We start from the raw sequence: 22,360 nt of genomic DNA on the forward strand, positions 1-22,360 counted from the left end.
TTGCCAGAGTGGCTTTAGTTGCAAAGATATTTGCAGTTTTCTCACCCTTCTACCCCATATGGGTGACAGATGGAATCACAGTTGTTTTTTTTTGGAGAGGGGTAGATTTGAATGACAAAACTCTTTATTTATAGTTTTTGTTGTCCCTGGCAGAATGACTGATATGTTTATGGTTCATGTCATCAAGCTCAAAGTCCTTGTTAACCCGACCCGTACGCCTAGGGTCATTTTGTACCCTAGGGGTTGTATTTTTCAAATTTTAGAATACTTCTAATACGGAGATCTCTTTGAAATTCAGTATTTCTCAAAAAATCATTTTTGACAGACTGTTATGCAAAACGTACGTATTGGATTAACGAGTAAATTTTCTCTTTGGAAAGAGGGGGCACAATTCCCCACGTCGTATGGATACGATAGTAAAACACGACATACGGATAGGGTTTCTGGATGCAACATATTTTGTTAAAACAAAATTTCAGGTTGTTTTATTTTGATGGTTTTTGCTTCAGAAAGCTTTAAGTTTTCATAAAATATAACAATTTACTTTTGAGTGTTAGCGAGTTGCTAATCTACAGATGTGAGAACCATTTTATCTGAGTTCACTTTAAGCTAGTCACATGTATTTATTTGTTATTCTTGTGCTTCATTGTCATGTTTTGCTCAGTAAATCTTAACTTCTCTGTGACAGATTTTGAGGCACAATTGAAACAGATCAAGGATGTGAACAATCGGAGGCTGGAGACTTTAAGGATTTTGCATCAGAACACGTATGATGCTGTGGTTTGGCTCAGAGCAAACAAAGACAGATTTAAGAAACCCATCCATGAACCCATGATAATATGCGTGAGTAGCAATTAGTAATTTGATACCTTGTTCGTTTGTACTTGTGAAGGGAAGAATAATGTTGAACCACTTTTTCACATGTTATTAAACTTCTTTTTCAGCATCTTTAGTAATTTGGCAATTCTTGATGTAATTCAGAAAGTGTCAAAAAAGGACACAGATTTAGTCTCTTTGAAAAAGAACAAAAAAAGAAGGGAGTGAAGGAAAGTTGATCAAGTTCTTAAGAACTTGAAGGTTTTTGCCTTTCTGAAGAAGTGTTTGATTCCTTTAGTTTTTGCCTCGGTTTTGATGAAATGACTTAATATTGTTTGTTATCTTCTAACTTCAGTTGAATGTGGCTAATCCTGCTGATGCAAAGCTGGTAGAAACACACATCAGCTTCAATGATCTAAGGTCTTTCATCTGTGAGGACTCTGAAGATTTGGATGAGTTTATGAGAGTCATGAAAACTGAACAAAAGTTGAGGGTAAATGCTGTGAGGGCACCAGACCAACCTGTTACAAGTTTCAAGCCAAAATTCCCCATCACCAAGTACAAGTAAGCAGCATTACACTAATAACATGATATCATGATATTCTTTACTCTTTGATGTTCTCCTAGGTTTGTCTCAGAATATTAGTTATATCCTAGAATTCGATACTCAGATTTTAAAGTCGCTGTCAGGTTTTAAACCCAGGACCTATTGAATGAGACGCAAACACCTGAACCTATAGACCACAAGAGCCCCCTCACCTGTATTCTGACAAAGAAGACATACAAAAAGACTATCACTGTGGTAACTGATTACACTTGATGTTGAAAGAAGAATTAAATTATTAAAATAAGATTTGAATAAAAATGTGCTTTTAGATCAGATTTAAATGCGGTCAAAGTAGGCGCCTCTCTTGACCCTATTACTGTCAGTGATGTTGAAGTCATCGTAAAGGAATGTGCCCAAGCTGCTTCAGTGGCTCACGGGCACAGCGGTTTAACATATTCCATTTCTTTTCCCGGGAGCTCGTTCACTTGTTTTGATTTAATGACCAATTTAATGACGTATATGTCAATTTTAGATTTCATACTAAAGCAGGGCCCCGGCATAGTGGGTTTACTCCCCTCGCACATAAACAGTTAACAGAGAGCCATTGTAGTTGTAAAAGTGATAGTGTTGTGTGTATTCTTTGTTTCCTTTCAACTCTGCCATGGCTTAGTTTGACTTGGCTATAAAATCTAAGTCAGGTTGACTTACCAGTGTTATTATAAAGATGTGATGTCTTTGAATTGTTATTAGAATTTAGAATAGCACCAAAACTCATGTTTTTCATGGCCCCTCTCCTTCTCTCCCCCCCCCCCTTCTCTCTCTCTCTCTCTGTCTCTCTCTCTCTTTCTCTCTCTCTCTGTCTCTCTCTCTCTCTTTCTCTCTCTCTCTCTCTCTCTCTCTCTCTGTCTCTCTCTCTCTCTCATTAAAATAACCCAACAAATTGTCATTTGATACATTTAGTCCTGCCTTAATGAAGCTTTTTTTTTTCAACAGAAAGTTTGGCTTCCAGCACTTCATGCAAGACTTGTTCAAATGCCCTGATGCTGTGATGCGGTACCTGTGTCTTATGTACAAGGTGCACTCCATCCCTATCGGAACAGCAAATACTGCCAGTCATTCGGAAAAGATTATCAACGAATGTCCAGAATTGTTCAATTTTTATACTCCTGATGAGCAGGTTTGTGAATGCAGATACTTCAGCACTTATATGACCTTATTGTGTTGCTGGTGTTGTAAAATGCATACTACAACAAAAACTGTTTCAGGGTTAAGAAATCAAAGTCTTTTTAACTCTAGTATGCCTTGCTGGCCTGCCTAAATCTACTGGTAGTTATGAATTTTGGGCCTGTTTTACCGCCAAACTGACAAAGATGTCAAAAATTCCGAATTTACAATAGGCATCGACAGTAATAGAGGGAAAAAAGCCCGTTCTGCAATGCTTCCAAACCTCTTCCCCCCCCCCCCCCCCGAGAAATCTCTACATTCTGAAAGTTCCATACATGCAGCATTATCACATAAACAGCATGCATTTTTTAAAAAGATAGACAGTAAAGGCTTATCAGCATTCCATAGCCATGGAATTCTCGGCTGTAAGTTGTATTTGAAACTGCCAGATTGCACATTTCGCACACTCGAACACTGTTCACCTTAACTTATGCACAGCCAAACACTCCCCCACATAGATAAACACCCATGAGGGCATTCGCGCACGGACACCCAAACACGCACGTACATTTCAAAAATATGTTAGCATGGTGGTGAAATCAGGCGCTCTTCAAAATAATGAAATCGAAGATATTGGCATTTTTCCACTGGTTTGGCAATTTTTATTGAATTTTTGTTTGGAATTTACTGAAAAATATTGATGAAAGGCACAAAAATGTTAAGCTTTTTGGAGTAACCTGGTAATTATCCTATATTTCGAAGATCAAGCCCCACTCGATGGTCACTCTGTATACAAATTTTGTCTTTCCCCTTCCCTTTGCACAACCTGATTTTGGGCCAAAATACCTGGAAATTGGCCCCGAGTTTACCTGAAATGGGAACTTTGAAGCAGGCAGCCCTGACCCTAGCTAGTCAAAAAGAAAGTATAGCATAAAGGATGGACTTGCTTTACTTTACTTATATCCGCTGCTTATACCCTTTTGGGTATCGCGGGAAGAAAGAGACGTCTCTCTGCCACCAGCCGGAGAGCTTGGGTCAGGGGGATGCCGTGAGTTGTTAATGTTTCCCTGACTCCATCTATCCAGGTTTTTCTCTGTCGCACTCTAGCCTTGTTGCCATCGAATTTTATGATGTAGGCAGGTTGTGCTGGGTGGTGTGTTGGTAATCGCATGAGATGTCCGAACTATTTGATTCTTTGGTGTTGGATATGATGCATGACATCATTTGTGCCCCCCATTTCTCTGATTACTGTGTTTCTAATTTTGTCTTGCCTGGTCTTGTTTACTGCTTTTCTAAGGCATCGCATTTCACATGTTGTAATTCTTTGCTCTGTCTTGTTCGTCGTCCATGTTTGGCATTGATAGGTGAGTTTTGGGATGAATATGGTGTTGATCATTTTGAGTTTTGTTGTCATGGGGATGTTAGGATGTTTCAGTAGTGGAGTAAGCTGGTAACTAACATTATTTGCCTTTTGTACTCGTGTTTCAATTTCTCTGTTCAGTCGCCAATCCTCTGTGAATATACTTCCGAGGTACTTAAATTCTTGGATCTGTCTGAGACTGTTGTTGTTGATGTGTATCCTGAGTGTCCTGGCTTTCTGCTTACTTTCATTTTCTCTGTTTTGTTGATGTTGATATTCATGTCATAGTTCTTACATTCTTTGTTTAATCTGGTGGTATGGTGTCGGAGACTTCGTTGGACTAAAGGATATAAATGTGAAAAATCTACTATTTGAAAAGGGCTTCAGCATCATAGGAAAAAGAGTTTCTTTCTGGACATGTATCAAAAGATTTTTCTTGTTTTTATTTTTTCTCCAAACTACTTGTGTATCACTACATTTTAGTCATGATAGCCTCTTTCAGAATTCGTAAAGTCTCTCTGTGGACTGCTGTTCTGTTTTTAGTACACTGTGGTAACATCACTTTTTCTTTTTTCTTTTCTTTTTTTTTGGTTTTTTTTTTGGAATGGCATTCACATAGAATGTGGGGAAAACAAACACCTTCGTAAAATACTTGACCTAAAAAAATTATTTTCAACGGCTTATTATTGAATTATTTGGATGCCATATAATTTCCTGTCTCTTTCATTATTTTCGCACTAAACAGTTTACTTCTCTTGACAAAAACAGGCTGGCAGAATTTTCAGTACACTTTGTCATTTTTTTATGGACATAGTGTATGATACTTCTTCAACCTGTTGAAATGAGTTGAAATACCCATTTTTAATGCAGTCTCTTTCTTGTCTACTTTCAGTATTCAATCAAAAGATCAAGATACACAAATAAAGTCTCAACAAGAAATTCTGCTCTAAGGTTTGTATCTTCAGCTACAGGTGTCTCTTGTCTGTTGCTTCAGATTTCTCTTATTATTTTCTTAAGTCTTTTCTCTGTGATGTTGCTGTATGCGATTGTTTTCTTGGTAAACAGATACCCATGGGGGGGGGGGGGTTGTTTTCAACTGAGTAGCTTTCAAGATGGCATTTACCCCTTGAGCCTTCTGGGCCTGATCTCCTGTGTGCTGATTGCGAGGTAGACCCTACCATTTACTCAGGCGTGCGTTTAGTGCACGGAAGGTTAAAGGTAGTCAAGCTCAGACATGCACTCAGGGTCCATTAGGTTGATAATTGAGTTATCCTATTCTGTGATTTTTAAAAAGTTTCCCAAGGGGTTTATTACTCTGGATGTAATGTGCTTACTTATTCATTTCTCAGCACATGTCGACATGATAAGTGATAATTTTTGGGAGTTTTTTTCTCTCCTTTTGGAAAAATTGTATGGTTGCATTAAAGGTAAAGAGACCCAACTTTCTAGCAGGCCATATAAGTTTTTAAAAATTAATTGAGTTTTGGGCTGAAACACCTATAGTTGAATTTTGCTTGATATATTAATGGGTTATGTGTGTGGGGGGGGGGGGGGGGGGGGGGGGATACAGAGAAAAGGAGGGAGAAATGTATGGAGAATAATTTAGTAAGTTTGAAATTGCTGTTGGAATAATAATCAGTTCAATGTTTGTTTCTCAGAGATCCAAGAGCACTGGCTGATTCTGTCAATGTTGACAGGGAACAAGAATTGAACGGCTTGATCGCGGTTGGTTCCTTATTGTGTCAATAGAGTTTCTCAAAGCTCATAGTGTCAAGTTTTGTGTTTTGGTCTTTATTTTATTTTAACTAATAAACTAATCTTCATCATCATCATCATCATTATCATCATCAAGTGCCATGTCTGAAGCAGACAAGAGCCACCTTGGTTTACCTCTCGTTTCTATGCTCGGATGCTCTCAAAATAGCCTATATTGTCTTGGACTTTCACTTTTCTCACCACCCACCAGTTCATTTTATAGGCGCTAATACACCCTGACAAAATCTTTCCCTCTCTATGGCCGGGTACCCGTTTCCACGTTGGTGAAGTGAGGAAAATTCATGTAAAGTGCTTTTCCCAAGGACACAACGTTGGGCCTGACGTTGGAACCCCCAAACCCGCAACATCATGATTACGAGTCTGATAGCCTGAATCACTGCAGTGCTGTCAAAAATTTGTGGCGCAATTTATTATCAAATATTTCCTAAACTAACGAACATAGACTCTCCAGCTTTTGCTCAATAACTTGTATCAATTTGTCTTTACTGATCAATATTTTTGTAATCATCTGTTAGCTGTAGTCTAGAAGATTGCTTAATAAATACTTATAAAAAATCCTAGTGGGTGGTTTATAGGATTTTTAATAGGTTTTCCGCTGGGGCAATACCGCCTTTAAAAGCAAGTCCGTAATTTTTTTTCTTATCAAGACATTGAGACCTTTAGCGGAAAAAATGTGTTCACTTTAGAATTAATTTCTTGTAATAAGTTTTGCTGCTAAAAAGTGTCATTAGTGAGCTGTGATGTAGGCCATATGCATATGCAAATTGTGTGTGAGATGTGGGAAGTGCTGTGAACAATGCTATTTTCCTGGTGGCGGAGATTTATAGTATTTTATATAAATTTGTGAAGAAAGGTTTTTTTAATTTAGCCTTGTGCAAAGTATGGATGACATTGATTCACCCATATGTTGCTCCAGAAATTTTTTACCACACTATTGATTACAGGGTTGTTCTTGGTCTGTTTCTGCCTCATTTGCCTTCTATTGTTCCACTGAGTGCAAGACGACGTTCGAGGCCTTAAAGATTTGTGTCATGTCAAGTGTCCCAGAAACTGCATGCTGTCTTCCTTACTTACTGTTAAAGTCTCACACTAGCTTCTTTCAGCAGTGCCTAATTTTTTTTCGTTCACTCCTTTGTTTTTCAAAATTGGGCTCATTCTATTGAAATTGTCTTTAGCCGTTGCAGGTTTTTTATTTTATTTATGTGGCACATAATTAGATGTAGTTGTATATCCTAGACATTTAAACTGTTGAACTTATTTGGTCTTTTCCCCTTTACCTTTAAGATTACAAATAGGTTTTACTTGGGGGGAGGGAGTGGTAATATTACCACGCATTTTGTTTGGGTTTTTTTGGTTTATGGGAATTTTTTGGGTTGTTGTTTTTTCATTTAAAAAGTATCCCCTGTGCTCACTTTCTGTCACAGCAATATCAAAAGTAGTTGAAGGTCCTTTTCTAAATCACCAGTTAAGACTCATTGATATATCTGATTTCTCCACTTAAATGAAGGTAAACTACAACCTTGTACTATTTTAATGAAAATCAGTATCACCACGTGCTTGTTCATGTTGAATGACAGTCTATTTGGAAGAAAGTAAGTCAGATCTGTATCCTTTTGCATCAGTTTGTACTGTTGGAATCATCTTAGAGAGTTAATATTTAATCAGATTTTCTACTACCTCAGTTCTTATCTCGGTAGTACGGTGAATGTAGTAGAACAGATTTGTGACCAGTTCAGTAGCTGAAGCTATCTGCCACTGACTTGTCACTACTGTTCTATGAGGAGATGTTCATGAGTTGTTTTGTTTGCCACAGGAACATGGACAAGCACAGAGAAAAAAAGAGGATGAGTACAAGGTGTTGCAAAAGAAATTGGAGGATATGGAGAAAAGGATGAATGAACTTCGAGAAGAAAGGGTAAGCTGAGGTTCATTGCCTCTCCAATAAAGACTTCATTTGCTTTGGGTTTTTTCCACCTTCTCACAACAGTACTTGTCAAAAATAAATTAAATAAATAGTTCAAATTTTGTGATTGGTGTACAAAAGGCTGCCTACCAATACGCAAAATACGAACTTTGATACTTTTTGAGGGTCTTAGTACTGAACTCCGTTTTCATATTGTGAAATATATATATATATTTTTGTATTTTTGTAGTATCGCTCCCACTAGACTTGATGATGCTGAAGAATAATAATTTCGAGACTGGATTCGTGAATAATAGTGAGAATGAACCCAAGTGAAGAGATTTTTTTGTTCCACGTCTAGTTTTGAGTAGCTTTTCTTTATTTAATGCAGAAAAGTGTATGGGGGGGGGGGGGGGGGGGGGGGTTAAACAACCGGTGCCCACTATTTTGACTCGATACATGGCTTGAGTCAGGTTTTGGGGGGTTTTGAAAAGTTGGCAGCAATGTATACATTTTTTTAGGATAAGCTGTGTCGTATTCCTTGATTGGTAGTACTGAGCAAGAATGTTTCATGGGAGCTGGTTATTCAATTGTATGATGACTTCAGGTTTCTGGACTGGTGCATTAATTTCATCTTGTAGTCCACACCTTACTTGGGAATTTATGTTTTTTTTAATCTTGTTTAGGTACCTGGTTTAAATGTCAAAAAAGTAAATCTGTGTACAAGACTTTTTTAAATGTATACATCATCAATGATTTTACAAGAAGGAAATAACTGTTCATATTTTCTATTACAGAGGAATTTGATGAAACAAAAAGAGCAAAGAAAAAGCATCGAAAACCAGATCACCACCAAAAAACAGAGGTATTGGCTGAAATGTAGTAAATTATTTTTATAACATATTTGGGGGAAATTTCACATGTTACAATCTTTTGGGGTGAAAAGACCTCAAAATTCTGAAAATTTAATAAATCACGGATTTAAAAAATCATATGCATATACCTGCAATTTGAAGAGCACTGGAAAGCTCTCTCCCTTCCTCCTTCCCTAGCACTAATCAGACACACGAATTTGGTGTATTTCATCATATTCATATTGGTGCTGGCCCTTTAAAATTATATGTAAAGAAAGCAGCTGAAAAATCTGGATGAATAACAAAGGTATACTCCTTTTTAGTGCCCCAAAACAGCACGTCTTCAAAGGTTGTCGAATAAAAAGAATGCAGTCCTCTGTGATTTAAATCCACGCGTGTTTTCATCATGAGTGTGAGATTCAGTCTTTTATCTAAACATGGTTAGGTTTCCTCTTTGTGGCCCCTGGACATGGACATCTTTGGCAAGACACACGTGTTATGTTTATGTTGATATATAATCTCGACTTTGTGTTCTTCCTTTGCCCTATTTTAAAAGTGTATTCACTAAATCAAGTGCTTTTTCAAACAAATTCTTTGAATTGTGATTCCTGGGGTTTTGTGTGTTCATAAAAAGATTAAGACTAGTTTAGGTCTGCCATTTAGTAAGTATACTGAAACCTACCCAAGACAACCACCCACGATTGAAGAGAAAAGTAGTAATCCAATACAGGTGATCCCCTTGAATAGTATCATTATAGTATAGAAAAACAGGATGGAATGAACGGAAAGTGATTGTTTGCACAGGTATTTATCATGGACAGGTGCTCGTTAACTCATTCAATCCAGTGACCGAGATATCTCGGTCAGCTCCACGATTGAGATAACTTGGTTGTACTGTTTTGTTCTGTATACTAGTTATTTCATTTTTGAAAACGGTCTCAAGTCTTATATAAGGTCAATGTATTATTTCCCTGACCAATTCTGCCTAGAGGGTTGATGGAATTTTGTTTCTGCTGTCATTACACATGGAGAAATAGCCCTTTTTATGAAGGCACTTTCAGCACGTTTGTTCACATAGATAGCTGAGCATGTCTCTGCCATCGATTCTCTCTGCCTTTCTCACATATATTTTTTTTATTCATGCAAATATTCAACAGCCTTTATTATACATGATATACAATATGTGAGGCGTGCTGACAAAAAGAGTTACTTGTCGGATTTTAGCTCCAAGGATATTTAATACATCTACTTTATAGGTGGAGTTTGTACAGCTTGTAAGTAAGGAATGATAAAAGACATGGTAGACTTGAACAAAATGGCATTGATCAAAAATCTGTAAATCTGACCCCAGTGTTGATTGTTGGCTTATATCTCCGTTCTTAGATTGCGAGAAGTAACTCATTTTGTCAGCACATCTCACATATATAGATCTAGACACTCACAAGCATATTTGAATATCAATGTAGGCTCGCTCTTGCTCATTCGGCCTTGAAAAAAAAAGTAATAAGCCCCCAAAGAGCCAAATTTGTACAACATCCCAAAGCAAAACTACTAAAGCTACATACTTCAAGTTTAGTACAACTAAAGATTCATTTTAGGTTGTACTTTGTGCCAAATTTCAAAGCAACTGGATGATATATATGGTACCTAGTGAGCCCTTACATAAGTGTCAAAATAACCGGTTCCTGGGTACAATATCGGGAAAAACTCCTGGGATTGAGTGAGTTAAAGCAGGTTTGACTGTACTTCTATTGCTCTGTTTTCCCTTGCTCTTCACATGAATTTATGAGGTCAGTCCTGTTTTTCTCTTGCAATTGTGTTTCTTATTGAAGATGGGTGGTTGTCGGGTGCTCTGGTGTGGTTTGCTCCTTCTTTCCTATCAAACATCTATCATCCTTATCTCCCCTCCTTCTTTTTTATGTTCGTTACTCTCTTATAACACATCTAATCTTCTGCCGCTCATATCACCTTATGCAGTTGCGAGCGCCTGAAAAACTCTACTAAAGAAAAAGGTTGTTTAATTTCTCTCCTTCTTTGTATGTCTCAGGATCGTGCAAGTAACAAATGAGGCCACTGATCTGAAGGCTGCAGAGAGAAAGCTGCAAGCACAGCTGAAAAAGATTGTTGCTGAAAAACTCAAACATCTGGCCAAGATGAAAGAAGCTTCTAGTGTGAGTTTTTTGTTCCCGTCTCTGGTAGTGTGTATGCTGTCCTCATTGAAGGCATTCTCTCTCAAGTCCTACTAAATAATCTAAATATTTTCACCTGACAGTTGGTTGACGTACAAAAGTTGGAGTGTCTTGTTTTGTTCTGTTTCTATAATTTTGTATTTAGTTCCTTTTTATTTTTCAACTTGATGTATTATGTACCACATTTAGTTGGCAAGAAATAAATGAGGGTTTTTCAATAAGTCTTTACCCTGACAATGGAGGAACTGCCGCACAAAAAACTGTGAAATTTAGAGAATATGATTTCTATCTTTATGGGGCACTGCATATGGAGTTTTGGGAAAATCTGAATACCATTTCCTGTGGAAACATTGTCAGTAATGAAATCTTTTTAAGTATTGCTCAATAAATTTTAATCAAATTTCTATTATTTGTAAGGAAAATCACCAGCAACAGTTTTTTAGGACATTTTTCTCTTCCTGAATACAGTTCTCACAAAACTGTTAAATATTGGACCAAAAAAGTTCAAATCAAGCTGTCAGTCCATTTTTGATAGGCCACAAGAATGGCGTCTAACCATTGTTGTAACAGATGAAAGTGTGGGTCCAGTGAAAACATGACAGTCTCGACTTAAAAAATGACTGTCCTGCCACTGGGGACTTTTTGAACATTGTTTATGAAACTACAATCTACCTTTGTCAGGAAAAGACAAGAAGAGCTGCGAAAACGAATCGTCCTGCTGCGCAACAATTCTGTAGTACACAGAAAAGTGACGACAACTCAGACAGTAAAGCAGTGTGGTTACAAAGTTCTGCCATACCCTTTCTATTCACCGAATATAGCACCAACTTTTTTTCTTTACTCAAATCTCTAAAAAGTTGTCAAAGAAAAGCATTTCTATCGAGATGAAGATGCGATATCTGCTCAGGAGGAATGGTCTGAGCCCTGTCCAGGGTCTTACCATGCTCAATTAATTTTGAAACTCAAAGATGGCAAAAGTGTGTCAGTTTGCTAGGGGACTATGTAGAGAAGTAGCATTGTGTCAAGTTCAACTTTCTAGTATGCTTCTTTCATAATCAGGATAAAGACTTATACGTATTGAATACCTCTTGTATGTTATAGGAATTCCTAAACCGTTGCCAAGGGGTGAAATGAGAAATATGGTCAAGCAGGTGTCAAAAGTGTTCAGAATTAGGACAATATGTTAAGGTTTAGTGTTCAAAATGTGGTTTTGTTGACTTCTCATCTACCACTTCAAGATAAGTCCACAAAAATGAATTATTACACTTTTTGGGGGGGGTCTTCTTTTGCCTTCTTTTATAGATTATTTTGTGTTTCACTTTGAGACTGTGTCCTTGAATTTCCTGTTTCCATGTCAAAATGTCATCAATGAAAATTTATACAAGCAGGAAGTTGTGTTGTCTGTGACCATATTATATTTTGTTTCCATTGATATTTCAAATTTGGTTTTGGTTGTGTGTTTTTTTTCTCCAGGAATGTATCGCTGTTGCCAAAGAACGTGTCTTGAGCAGTTTCAAGCTGGATGGAAACATCAGAGAATTTTCCATCATAGAATCTGACTTGAGAAATGCCAAGCAAAGATTTGAGGCTTTAGAGGTAGGGGTTTTGCTCTCAGATTTAGTTTGCTGTCCTATTCGTACTCTGTTTCAGTGACGATGTGTTTATATGACTACAGTGGCATTTTGAATATTAACTTTTATAGATTCCAAATAGCCTAGATGTTTATTTATGGTGAGTCCAATAAGAGGCTGATTATCATAAAACAGGTAATAAAGGTCAATTAAGTCTAAAAATGAGTTTTGCCTTGTTGATCAGGAATGTTACGCTTCCTGTTACACACTGGTCAAAAAGCAAATGAATAGATTTTTTTTTTCCTTTTTAAAAATTTATCATTGGATTCAACTGACCTTTGCATCAGATTGATTTACAAAAGTAGCAGTAAACAAACTTTTACCACTGGATGGTTTGAAGAAGTGCTTTTGAACTGTTGGGGGCTCTTTTGGCCTAGAGGTTATGGTGCTTGCCTCTCATTCAATAGGTCTCGAGTTTGAAACCTGACAGCAATGAGAAAATGTTCTTCTCTAACTAACCATGTTTTGTCGTCTGCTTTGCCTCCATTTTCTGCCCCCACCCCTACTTGCCCCTTCCTCTGGGCTCCTGACTCTTTCTGTAGTCTTTCTACCACTGTTTATTGGCTTCTTCTTACGTCTGTCTTTCAGCCTCACCTCTGATCTTAGCTAGGTAAATCTAACACCAAGCCTTCTCAGTTGAGGGCGAAAAATATCGGAGGTCCCTTGTGCAGGTTGTTGCGCACGTTGAAGATCTCTTGATGGTCCAAAATGGATAAGAGAAGGCTTTAGCTGCCACCCGGGCAAAGTGCAAAATTAATTCCCACCAAATTGAAAATTTTTAATGTGTCTCGCCTGCTCATATGACCTTATGCAGATGCGAGTGTCGTAGAACACTTGCCAAAACAAAAACAGCTTTTGAACTTAACATGGTATGCAAATCTTTTGAAAGGTAGAAAATAGATTGTGCAGCTTTGAAATGAAAATTGATGTATATTATATACATCCATTCACCTTTGTGTGAAAACTAATTTCATAGTTTGCCTGTCTCTTGAGAACGTCTTTGTAAAGTTATGCTGTGTGTTCCATTGCCCAGAGAGAAGTAGAGGATTTGAAGCAGCAAGTGAAAGACATGAAACACCAAGCACGTGAGAAACTGATGGAAGCCAAGAAAGCTGCTGCCATAGGCCCCAACGATGTCTTGGAGGAACAGCTACAGCAGGTAATTCATTTGGAGATTTTTGAGAGACGGCAGTGCTGGGTATAGTTACTTGCAGGTCTTTTTAGGCAACTTGCAGTTAAAAGTTATACAATTGTTACAGTGGGTCATATATTAAAAATATTTGACAACTTAGTAGGGATCTAAGTCATTTCCCAAGATTTCTAAAAATCTTGTTAGCGTACTCTCTTGATTTTTGTTTATGAATTTAGCATATGCATAGATCTATTGATTTTGAATGATTTCACGAGGCTGATTTTAGCAGGTGTGTTTAGACGTTTTATAATGATTTATCCTGTAACCTCTTTTGAGGTTCCAAGACCCCCTACAATTTATGGGCCATACCAATTTAAAATACCTTTGCTGTTTAAGTTTGGGGCAAATAAGAGACAAGTACATTAAAAGAAAATATATATGAGGCAACATATGTGAGGCATTGTGGTCAAACAAGTTTTGAGATTTATCGAATTTTACTTTTTTGGTTGTTTTTTTGTTTAGCTCTTCACCTTTTATGCCCATATAATAGCTCATTTCTAGGAGGGGGGCTCTAGAGGTTACGGTGTTCGCCTCTCATTCAACAGGTCCAAGATTCGAAACCTGACAACAACGGAAAATTTTCTCCTCTGAAGTGTTCTCCTTTCATTTCCTTTCCTGCTCCTTAACGATATGTGTGTGTGCTTAAAGAAAGGTACCAAAGGTCGTCACAGACAATCCCTTTTTTGACAAAAATGTGTTCCCTTTGGAAAAAAAAATGATAGTTCCACCATTTTTTAACAAAGTGATAAAAGGGTTTTCATTGATTTGACTTCTAAGTATTTTATTTGGAATAATTTTGAGACTAGGGTATTTTTCAAAGAGATAATGAAAACTGCTTTTTAGAAGGTGTTAAAATCTATTCTTGAAGCGTGTTTTCTCTTCCCTGCTATGTTTTACAATTGAATTCTAATCATGATATTGATGTCAACTTTATGCCAAGTTGGAAATGAATTTTCCATTAATAAATATGTTAGAAACAATTGAATCATTCGTTTGTTTTTGTTTTTCAAGTTTGTATGTGTCCTAAACTTAAAAGCTAATTTTCTCAAAATTAGATCTTTATACCCTACCTCACAAAATGTGCAATATCTCAAAAACTACTTGAGATATCTCAAATTTTTTTTTTTAACCACTGTGTTAGCATTGAATTTCCTAACAGGCACAACCTTTAACTCAAAATGGTCAAAATTTGACTTTTGGTACCTTTCTTTAGGCACACGCACATATTCTGTCATTTTCTTTCGTCTCCACTTTCTGCCTCCTCCCTCCCCTTTTCCCCTCCTCTGGGCTACTGACTCATTCGCCAGCATTTCTACTGCGGCTCTTTGGTTCCATCTTACTGCTATCTTTCCGACTCAACCAAGATTTTATGGTAGGTAAAATCTTAACACCTTGCCTTCTCGGATATGAGCAAAAAATCTCGGAGGTCCCGTGTGCAAGTTGTGCACGTTAAAGATTTGGTCATAAAATAGATAAGAGTACACAAAATTCAAAATTCCTACCAAACTGAAATTGTTTAATGTGTCCCGCACACTCATATAACCTTATGCAGTTGCGAGCGTGGAAAAACACTTCCCAAACAAACAATTTTCTTGTTAATTTTACTGAAAAACTTTGATTTAAAGGCTCGAAATATGTAAATTTTCAGTTTTCAAGGGATCTCAAGCTATTGAAGTTCCTAAACTTAGACGACCATTTTCTCACTATTTTTTCCTATGAAACTAGGTGACCCCCCACCTCCTTCAATCACAAATAAGCAAGGCAAATGAACAAGCTTTCAGATTCCGATAACTCCACATGCCCAAAAATTGACGAGCACATGATTCCACCACATCTTGACACATTCACATATGATGAAAGTTATGAAATGGTTGTGTCCTATTTCAGTTTCAGGCGTGCCACTCGCTGCACATATCAATGTGTACTTTTTTGTGTGTATAATTGATTTTTTTTAAAGGAGTTACACATGAGGAAATATTATGCAAAGAAGGATTTCGTGTCATGGCCTGCAGCAATTAAAAGTTCTTATTGATCATAGTGGTATGCTATGCCGTTTATTGTCAATGTTTGTTGTGACAATATCAGATAGTCTGTTTGGCGCTCATATGACTTTATGCAGTTGTGAGCGCCGTAAAACCTCTACAAAAAACGAAAGATAGTCTGTCCTACTGGACCTCAAATGTTTGTGTAAAACTTAGAGGTGGAGTGCACCCTACCTTTATTTTCTTTGAAGAAGTCATTCCGTTGAGTGTAAAATTTATCTTTTAAAATGCAAAGCGGTTTAACAATAAAGATTTCATGATAGCCATAGTCATAGAATACTTCAGAATATAGGAAAGATAATGATTTATTGATATCCACTAGGAGAAATTTACTGCGGCTCAGTAAATACAAACACTCACTCACAAGCACGCGTCAACAGCCTGTCTGTCCCCTGTCTTTCTCACACATGCATACATACACACACACATAATAAATACTCACAAACATACATACATAGTCACTGGATGGACATCTAGAGTGCTGATGCTTGGTTGTTGTTTTTTTCTATGCATAGCGTGGCCTATGGGAAGAATTCAGCAATGCCCCGGCCCAGCTGGATGAGTTGGATGGAGAAATCCACAGCATTCAAGCCAGAGCAGAATCCATGTTCCAAGTAGATGAACAGGTTAGTGCTGTCAGGTTATAATGACTGGGGGTTTTGCCTTTATTTTGTATCTCGTGGCCTTCCACTATCAAGTAACATGGGTCCCTACTCTTTTTTTTTTTTGGTTACAGTTCATGCCATTATATAGAAATATTTTCACCTGTGTGAGATAATGAGCTTTAGGAGTATATGAGTGTCTCTCTCTAGTTTTGATTCAGGTCTAATGGTCACAAGGGAAGATCTTGTTTTTATTGGGACAAATACTAAAAGATCCTTTGTTTGTTAGAGAGAGTCTTTGTTTTTTAACCTTGAAGGAAAATTATTCATATGAGTACAAATCGAGATATACCAACTTGTGTTCATTGTGCATTTATACTTCACTTCCTAAAAATCTTCTTCATTCTTTCCCAGGTCGTCAGAGAATACGAAAAAAGGGAGAAGGAGATCAAGGTGATGGAAGAATCACTGAATCAGAGAGAGTCTCAGCGACATACTCACCAGGAAGATGTTTCCAGACTGCGGGAGGAGTGGCTGGGCCCTCTCAATGAGCTCATTAATCGGATCAACCAGAACTTCTCCTTTTTCTTCTCCAGTCTCCAATGCTGTGGGGAAGTCAGTTTAAATGTTCCAGAGAATCCTGTAAGTACCATAGCAAGATTTGTCCTTTTCTATGCCTTTGCATGCTTTCAGGTGTGTTTTTTCAATAATTTCTGTGAGAATTGTATACTACTGCTTCAGCAACCCATGATTATGTTAGTAGTTACTGCTTGTGTTGTAAAATCATAATTTTTAAAAAAATATGTATATTTACAGCTTGTAGTGTTGTTCTGAACGATTGTATAGAATACATGCGCAGAATATTACATAATGCATTCCAATATATATATATGTGTCATGACATGGTAGAATCAGGCGCTCGTCAATTTTTTGGCATATGGTGTAATTGGTATCATCTTAAAACCTGTTCATTTACCCTCCTTTTGGTGAAAAAAATGTATCTATGTTGAATAGAAGTCAAGATATTTACGATTGAAGGAGGTCAGGGTAGCCTGGTTTCAGAAGTAAAATTATCGAGAAAATGACCGCCAAGGTTTGGTAACTTCCATAGCCTAAGAGTCCTTGGAAAATGAAAATTTACTTTTTTTGCGCCTTACATCAGTGTTTTTCAGTAAAGTCCACACAGAAATGTGTTTTTAAATTGACATAAAAGACGTTGAGCAAAAAAAAGAAAATTAGAAAAAAACTGCCCATCGCCAAAAAACTGCCCATCGCCAAAAAGATGCCGATTTCTTTGATTTAATTCATTTGACGAGCGCCTGATTTCATCACGATGTCTCACATATAAATATTTTTTTAATCCAAAAGGAGGACTATGAGAAGTATGGCGTGAGCATTAAGGTGAAGTTCCGGGATTATGAGAACCTGAGAGAGCTGACAGCCCATCACCAGAGCGGGGGAGAGCGGAGCGTGTCCACTGTACTCTACATGATGGCCCTCCAAGAGTTGACGCTATGCCCGTTCAGATGTGTCGACGAAATCAATCAAGTAAGTAAAGTGACGTTATGCTGGGTTCTCATTTTCCGTATCCAAGGAATGAGTTCTTACCCTGCTGTAAAGCTTCCAACATCATGTGTCTATTGTTTATTTTTATTAGTTAGTTCTTTAATCTTTTTTCTTCTTTAAGAATCTGCCTTTTGAGGACTTTTTTTCTTTAATTTGAAACAAATTCACTATTTAGAAAAAAGCCATTTTCGATTCTATTTTGAGTCAAATAATTGTTAAAACTGAGAAGAAATGTGCGAAGGATCAGCAGTCTTTTGGTTCTTCTTCAGTGAAGTTACCTTTGAACACCTTGTATTATTTGAAATTTGTATCAAGATACTAAGGGTGGCTATGATCAAATGTTAGGGTTTTTTTGTGAAAAGAGGTGCGCCCCAGGTTTCCCCTTGCCTGTTTTTGGTGCTTCAGAATTCCGCACAAACGAGGCAGTTACGTTCAGTATACTGTCTGTCGGACACTTTGTAGCGCTTGTATCATTTTCTTTTCTTCTCTCTGGTCTGATATATCTGTATGGGCTTGTTATGTCAATCAAAACCACCTCCAGTCTGTGGGAGAGCCACTGGGAAAACCAGAAAAATAATAATTATATGAAATTAAACCCAAACTAGAACAACGAAATCCTTCGGATCTCTCCAGAAGAGACGAAGTCATTTTTACTCTATTGCGCATCGGACACACGGCCCTGACCCACAAATACCTCCTACAGGGAGATGAGAAGCCGTTCTGTGTCGGATGCGACACAGATTTTACCATTAGACACATTTTTACAGAATGTCTAGACTTTGGAGAGATCCGAAGGAAATATTATAAATGCAAGAAATTGCAGGACATTTTTTCCGTCATTGTTCCCAGCAGAATTTAAAATTTTATAAAGGCCATTGGCCTTTATGGCGAGTTGTAGAGTAAATTTGATATTATTAAAAAATTTTATTGTTACTTAAAAGTTGTTTTAGATCACAAATGTATTTACACCGAATTTGAATATTTTAACTTTTTAGCATTTTAAAATAAATTAGTTAGCCAGTCGTGAAGTGAACTTTCGCAGAGGTGAACAACTTGTGTTTCGCGCGCTCATATGACCTTAGCAGTTGCGAGCGCCGTAAAACCCTATACTATACATACATACAATCAAAACCACTGGTCATTGGTACATTGTACATATTAATTTTATCGGAGACCGGGGGGAGGGGTACAAGTTTACATCCTTTCAAATGATACATACCCTACTGGTTGAATATATACATTCCACATTCATCTTCAGGAATGGTTAGTTGTTTGTTTTGCTTTGTTTGATGGTACCAGTTTTTTATCATGTTTTTGTTTATGCTCCAAGAGAATGTGTTTGGTCTCCAAAAGATGAATTTTGCAAGATGACTTGGGAAGTGAGAGCATTATAAACTAACTGTGCTCACGAGAACCTGACTAGGCGGCCACCTGTATAAAACAACCACCTGTACATACGGTCACATTCCATTTCCCCCTTTAGAAGTTGTTTCTATAATGACACAGCTAAAAGTGAAGCGACATGTTTCCGTAAACTGTCGACCCCTGATGCTGTGAATAATTTGTCACAAACCGTTCACCTGTCGTTATTTCTGTTGTTCTATGAATGAACCAATCTCTGACCAAGTTTTAAATGAAGGCGAGGTTTCTGGTTCCTCCCAGTTTACTCAAGTTGACCGATGGGTTACATTAGAATGGACCTTACTGGAGTCCTCTGGTTGGGGCCTCAAAAGGAAATGCATGGGGTTGGGGGGGGGGGTGTTTCTTTTTTTCTTTTCTTTTTAAAAAAATTTTAATCTGTCTAGCTTAAGACGTTTATTTTTCTCCTTGACAATGCGGGGAGGGTATCTAAGACTATTTCAACTGCAGCTGTAAAATGTTTTCTTTCACTTCCCAGGGCATGGATCCAAGAAATGAGAGGAAAATCTTCCAACTTGTTGTCCAGACCGTGTGCAAAAGGAGCACTTCACAGTATTTTCTCCTCACGCCTAAGGTTATTAGTTTGTTGGTTTTTTGGGGGGGTTTTATATTCATTATTAACTGCAGGGAGGGGGTGACATTGCAACAGAAGTGGAGACCTATTTCAAAGTTACTTGCATGGTTTGTTGAATTTATCTCTATGTCTTTTCTAGTTAATGAAAGCATGTAAAATCACCGTTTATGTTATCTCCCAGTCACTGAATTAATTTCAAGCAGAGACCAAATAGCACAGTTGCTGTCCAAGTTTTCAAGACAAAACCCAAAATCTCAGCATGCTTTGAATGGAGCAGTTGTTGTCTTGTCCTGAAAGTAGCTAAAAAAGTCTGTGACTGTAACTTATTCTTTTTTAAAATCAACTTTCAAGAGTACAACAAAGAGAATTAGCTTTGAAATTCCCTTGTTGGATAATGTTTTTTGTCTCGGGAAGTTTGGAATTTCAAAGAGCAACTTTTCTTTTTCTTACTTTTGAACTTCAACTCCCTCGAGGGGTATATCTGTTTCTGAAAGTAATGCAGTTTATTGATATTTGATATAAATCATCCAAAATGTCTGACTCCTTTTTAGTAATACATATGTGTGTGTGTGTATATAATACAGTGGAACTCGGATTCAACGAGGTAGCCGGACCTGACCAAAAAAATCTTGTTGAATCCGAGTGTTCGTTATAGCAAACACAAGGTTTTGTGTAGATACTTATAGGCACTGAGCAAGTTATGAATAAAGAGAAGTCACAAGTAGTGCCTGAAATGCCTGCATATTCAGGACTGGGTTAAAAAAAAAAGACTGGTTCGTTCAAATGCACCCGCCTGTGTCATCTCGATTGTTTACCAAAAAGTTGTGTTGCTGTGTAGAGCCTAGCATACGGCAACTTTTGATTCCATAGACCAGCGCACAATTCATTACGTAGATCTACGTCAAGACTAGCTTATCATTGTAATAATGATCAGTTGCCGAGGGGAAAAAAAAGACTGACGCGTTTGTATCTGCTACGTTCAACGCCCGGACTACTAGTGCACGCGCGATTTAAGTGCTCGTTGAATCCGGGTTATTTTTATTGATTTTAAAGAAGAAGAAAAAATGGGGAATCTATCTCATCTCGTTGAACCCGAGTTCTCGTTGAATCCGAGCTCGTTAAATCCAAGTTCCACTGTATAGTGAGATGGATAGGTAAAGTTTTTGTCCATGCTTCATTAATCAATTATAAACCTGTGTTTTCTTTTACAGTTGCTCCCAGACTTGGAATATGGAGACCACATGACTGTTCTGTGTGTTTACAATGGGCCTCAAATGATGAACCATAAAGAGTGGAATTTAAAAGAATTTATTAAGCAAAGACCAAAAGTAGCGGCTTAAGCTCTGTTTGTGTATGTTGGGTTTTTTCCTTGTTCCTGTTGAGCTACCTCTTCGACTTTCATGATTTCAGCAGCTACGTATGCACTGTATTCTCGGGGGGGGGGGGGGGGGGGGGGGGAGAGAATTTGTTGCAATATTTCAGTTTTCGGGTTGATTAAAAAAAGAAATTAATTGAATCATAACATTTGCGAGTGTGGGATGTCACTACTCTCCTGTCCATTGGCTGCAATATATGTGACTTTTTCTGTACCAGATTTCTAGAAGTATCAGAAGGAAACAAACTGTCCACAAGTTGATTTATTAGTGGACTGATGCCTAAGCCCTCTACAATCAAAGCTCTCTCTCCGGCATGTTTTGCCTATTGCTGTTCTGATATGGATTTATTTGGACAAAAACATGATGTTCAATTGGTACATATTTTTATTTTCAATGATGTAAAGATTTTATGTAAGTGTAAATTGATACAATTTTTGCATGCATGTTCCTGCAAAATTTCCACCTTTCAAACTTAACCGTAGGCCCTAGGCTGTTGTTATAATTGTTTTGGATGAGTGTGTAAACTTCATTTTTATTTTCCCAAACGTTATATGAAACACACATTCTACTTCATTCTGTTCAGTATTCCATGCCGTCATATGTGTGAATCCTTTATCTTGCCTAGGAAAATTGATAGGGACTAATGACCGGGGGGGAGGGGGGGGGGGGGCATTTTTCTAGGATCTAGTTGGTGCACTTCCATAACATCTATGGCTTGTTATGTTACTTCCTGCAAATGGTTAAGACCTTTTCTAGCCGCATGTTTGAACAGAGTTTAGTGTACCCCGCTGTGACTATCCATTCAGGTGTTGGAAAATTTTCATTAACAACCCCATTTTTTTCTGAATTACCTGTGTACTAGTTTTAATAATAATAGTGTTATAAATGAAAAAGTGTAATAGCTAGGAACATGAAATGATAAATGCATTTTACCAGCAGGGAGATACCGGGTAGTCAAAGTTATAATTTTTTTTTCTTCTTTTCTTCCCCCCCCCCCCCCCCCACATTTGGCAAAGAAAATGAGAGTTAACAGTTTGATTTCAAATGGAAGTCATGTCCAAATTATTTTTTTTCACAAAAAGAAAGAAAAAGCTTTCAGGATCTTGAAAAAACGTTTATTCTGAATATTGACTCCAACTTACCTTAAGTGGAAATTAAGCTTTTGAATGCTCAAAATCTTGCCAGAGTTGGTCTCATTGCAGAAGCCACAAGTCATCGTAGTCCTCTTCCATGTCGTTAAAGTAATATTCTGGTCATTATATTACGAGAAATTGATGGATGAACTCTAATATTGTTAGTATTGAAGACTGAGTCATAAATGGAACAGCTTGAAAATAGAACGGAACAAT

At 37.5% G+C, this 22,360-nt stretch overlaps 1 protein-coding gene across 1 annotated transcript in view; it reads left to right on the forward strand.

Annotated features, from left to right (window-relative positions):
- LOC101855915 (structural maintenance of chromosomes protein 5) overlaps positions 1 to 21,997 on the forward strand; it is a 39,855-nt gene extending 17,858 nt beyond the window's left edge. Inside the window, exons 11-25 of the mRNA XM_005089442.3 lie at positions 689 to 843; positions 1,172 to 1,380; positions 2,357 to 2,540; positions 4,780 to 4,838; positions 5,546 to 5,612; positions 7,477 to 7,578; positions 8,364 to 8,431; positions 10,468 to 10,591; positions 12,083 to 12,205; positions 13,274 to 13,399; positions 15,990 to 16,100; positions 16,491 to 16,718; positions 17,445 to 17,624; positions 19,540 to 19,635; positions 20,847 to 21,997. Coding sequence (XP_005089499.1) covers positions 689 to 843; positions 1,172 to 1,380; positions 2,357 to 2,540; positions 4,780 to 4,838; positions 5,546 to 5,612; positions 7,477 to 7,578; positions 8,364 to 8,431; positions 10,468 to 10,591; positions 12,083 to 12,205; positions 13,274 to 13,399; positions 15,990 to 16,100; positions 16,491 to 16,718; positions 17,445 to 17,624; positions 19,540 to 19,635; positions 20,847 to 20,975 — 1,961 coding nt within the window. The 3' untranslated portion in view covers positions 20,976 to 21,997. The remainder of the gene's footprint in view (positions 1 to 688; positions 844 to 1,171; positions 1,381 to 2,356; positions 2,541 to 4,779; positions 4,839 to 5,545; positions 5,613 to 7,476; positions 7,579 to 8,363; positions 8,432 to 10,467; positions 10,592 to 12,082; positions 12,206 to 13,273; positions 13,400 to 15,989; positions 16,101 to 16,490; positions 16,719 to 17,444; positions 17,625 to 19,539; positions 19,636 to 20,846) is intronic.
- Positions 21,998 to 22,360: the final 363 nt, after the last annotated feature.

The sequence above is a fragment of the Aplysia californica genome, unplaced genomic scaffold (genome assembly GCF_000002075.1).
Source record: "Aplysia californica isolate F4 #8 unplaced genomic scaffold, AplCal3.0 scaffold00006, whole genome shotgun sequence".
NCBI classification, from domain to species: Eukaryota; Metazoa; Mollusca; class Gastropoda; order Aplysiida; family Aplysiidae; genus Aplysia; species Aplysia californica.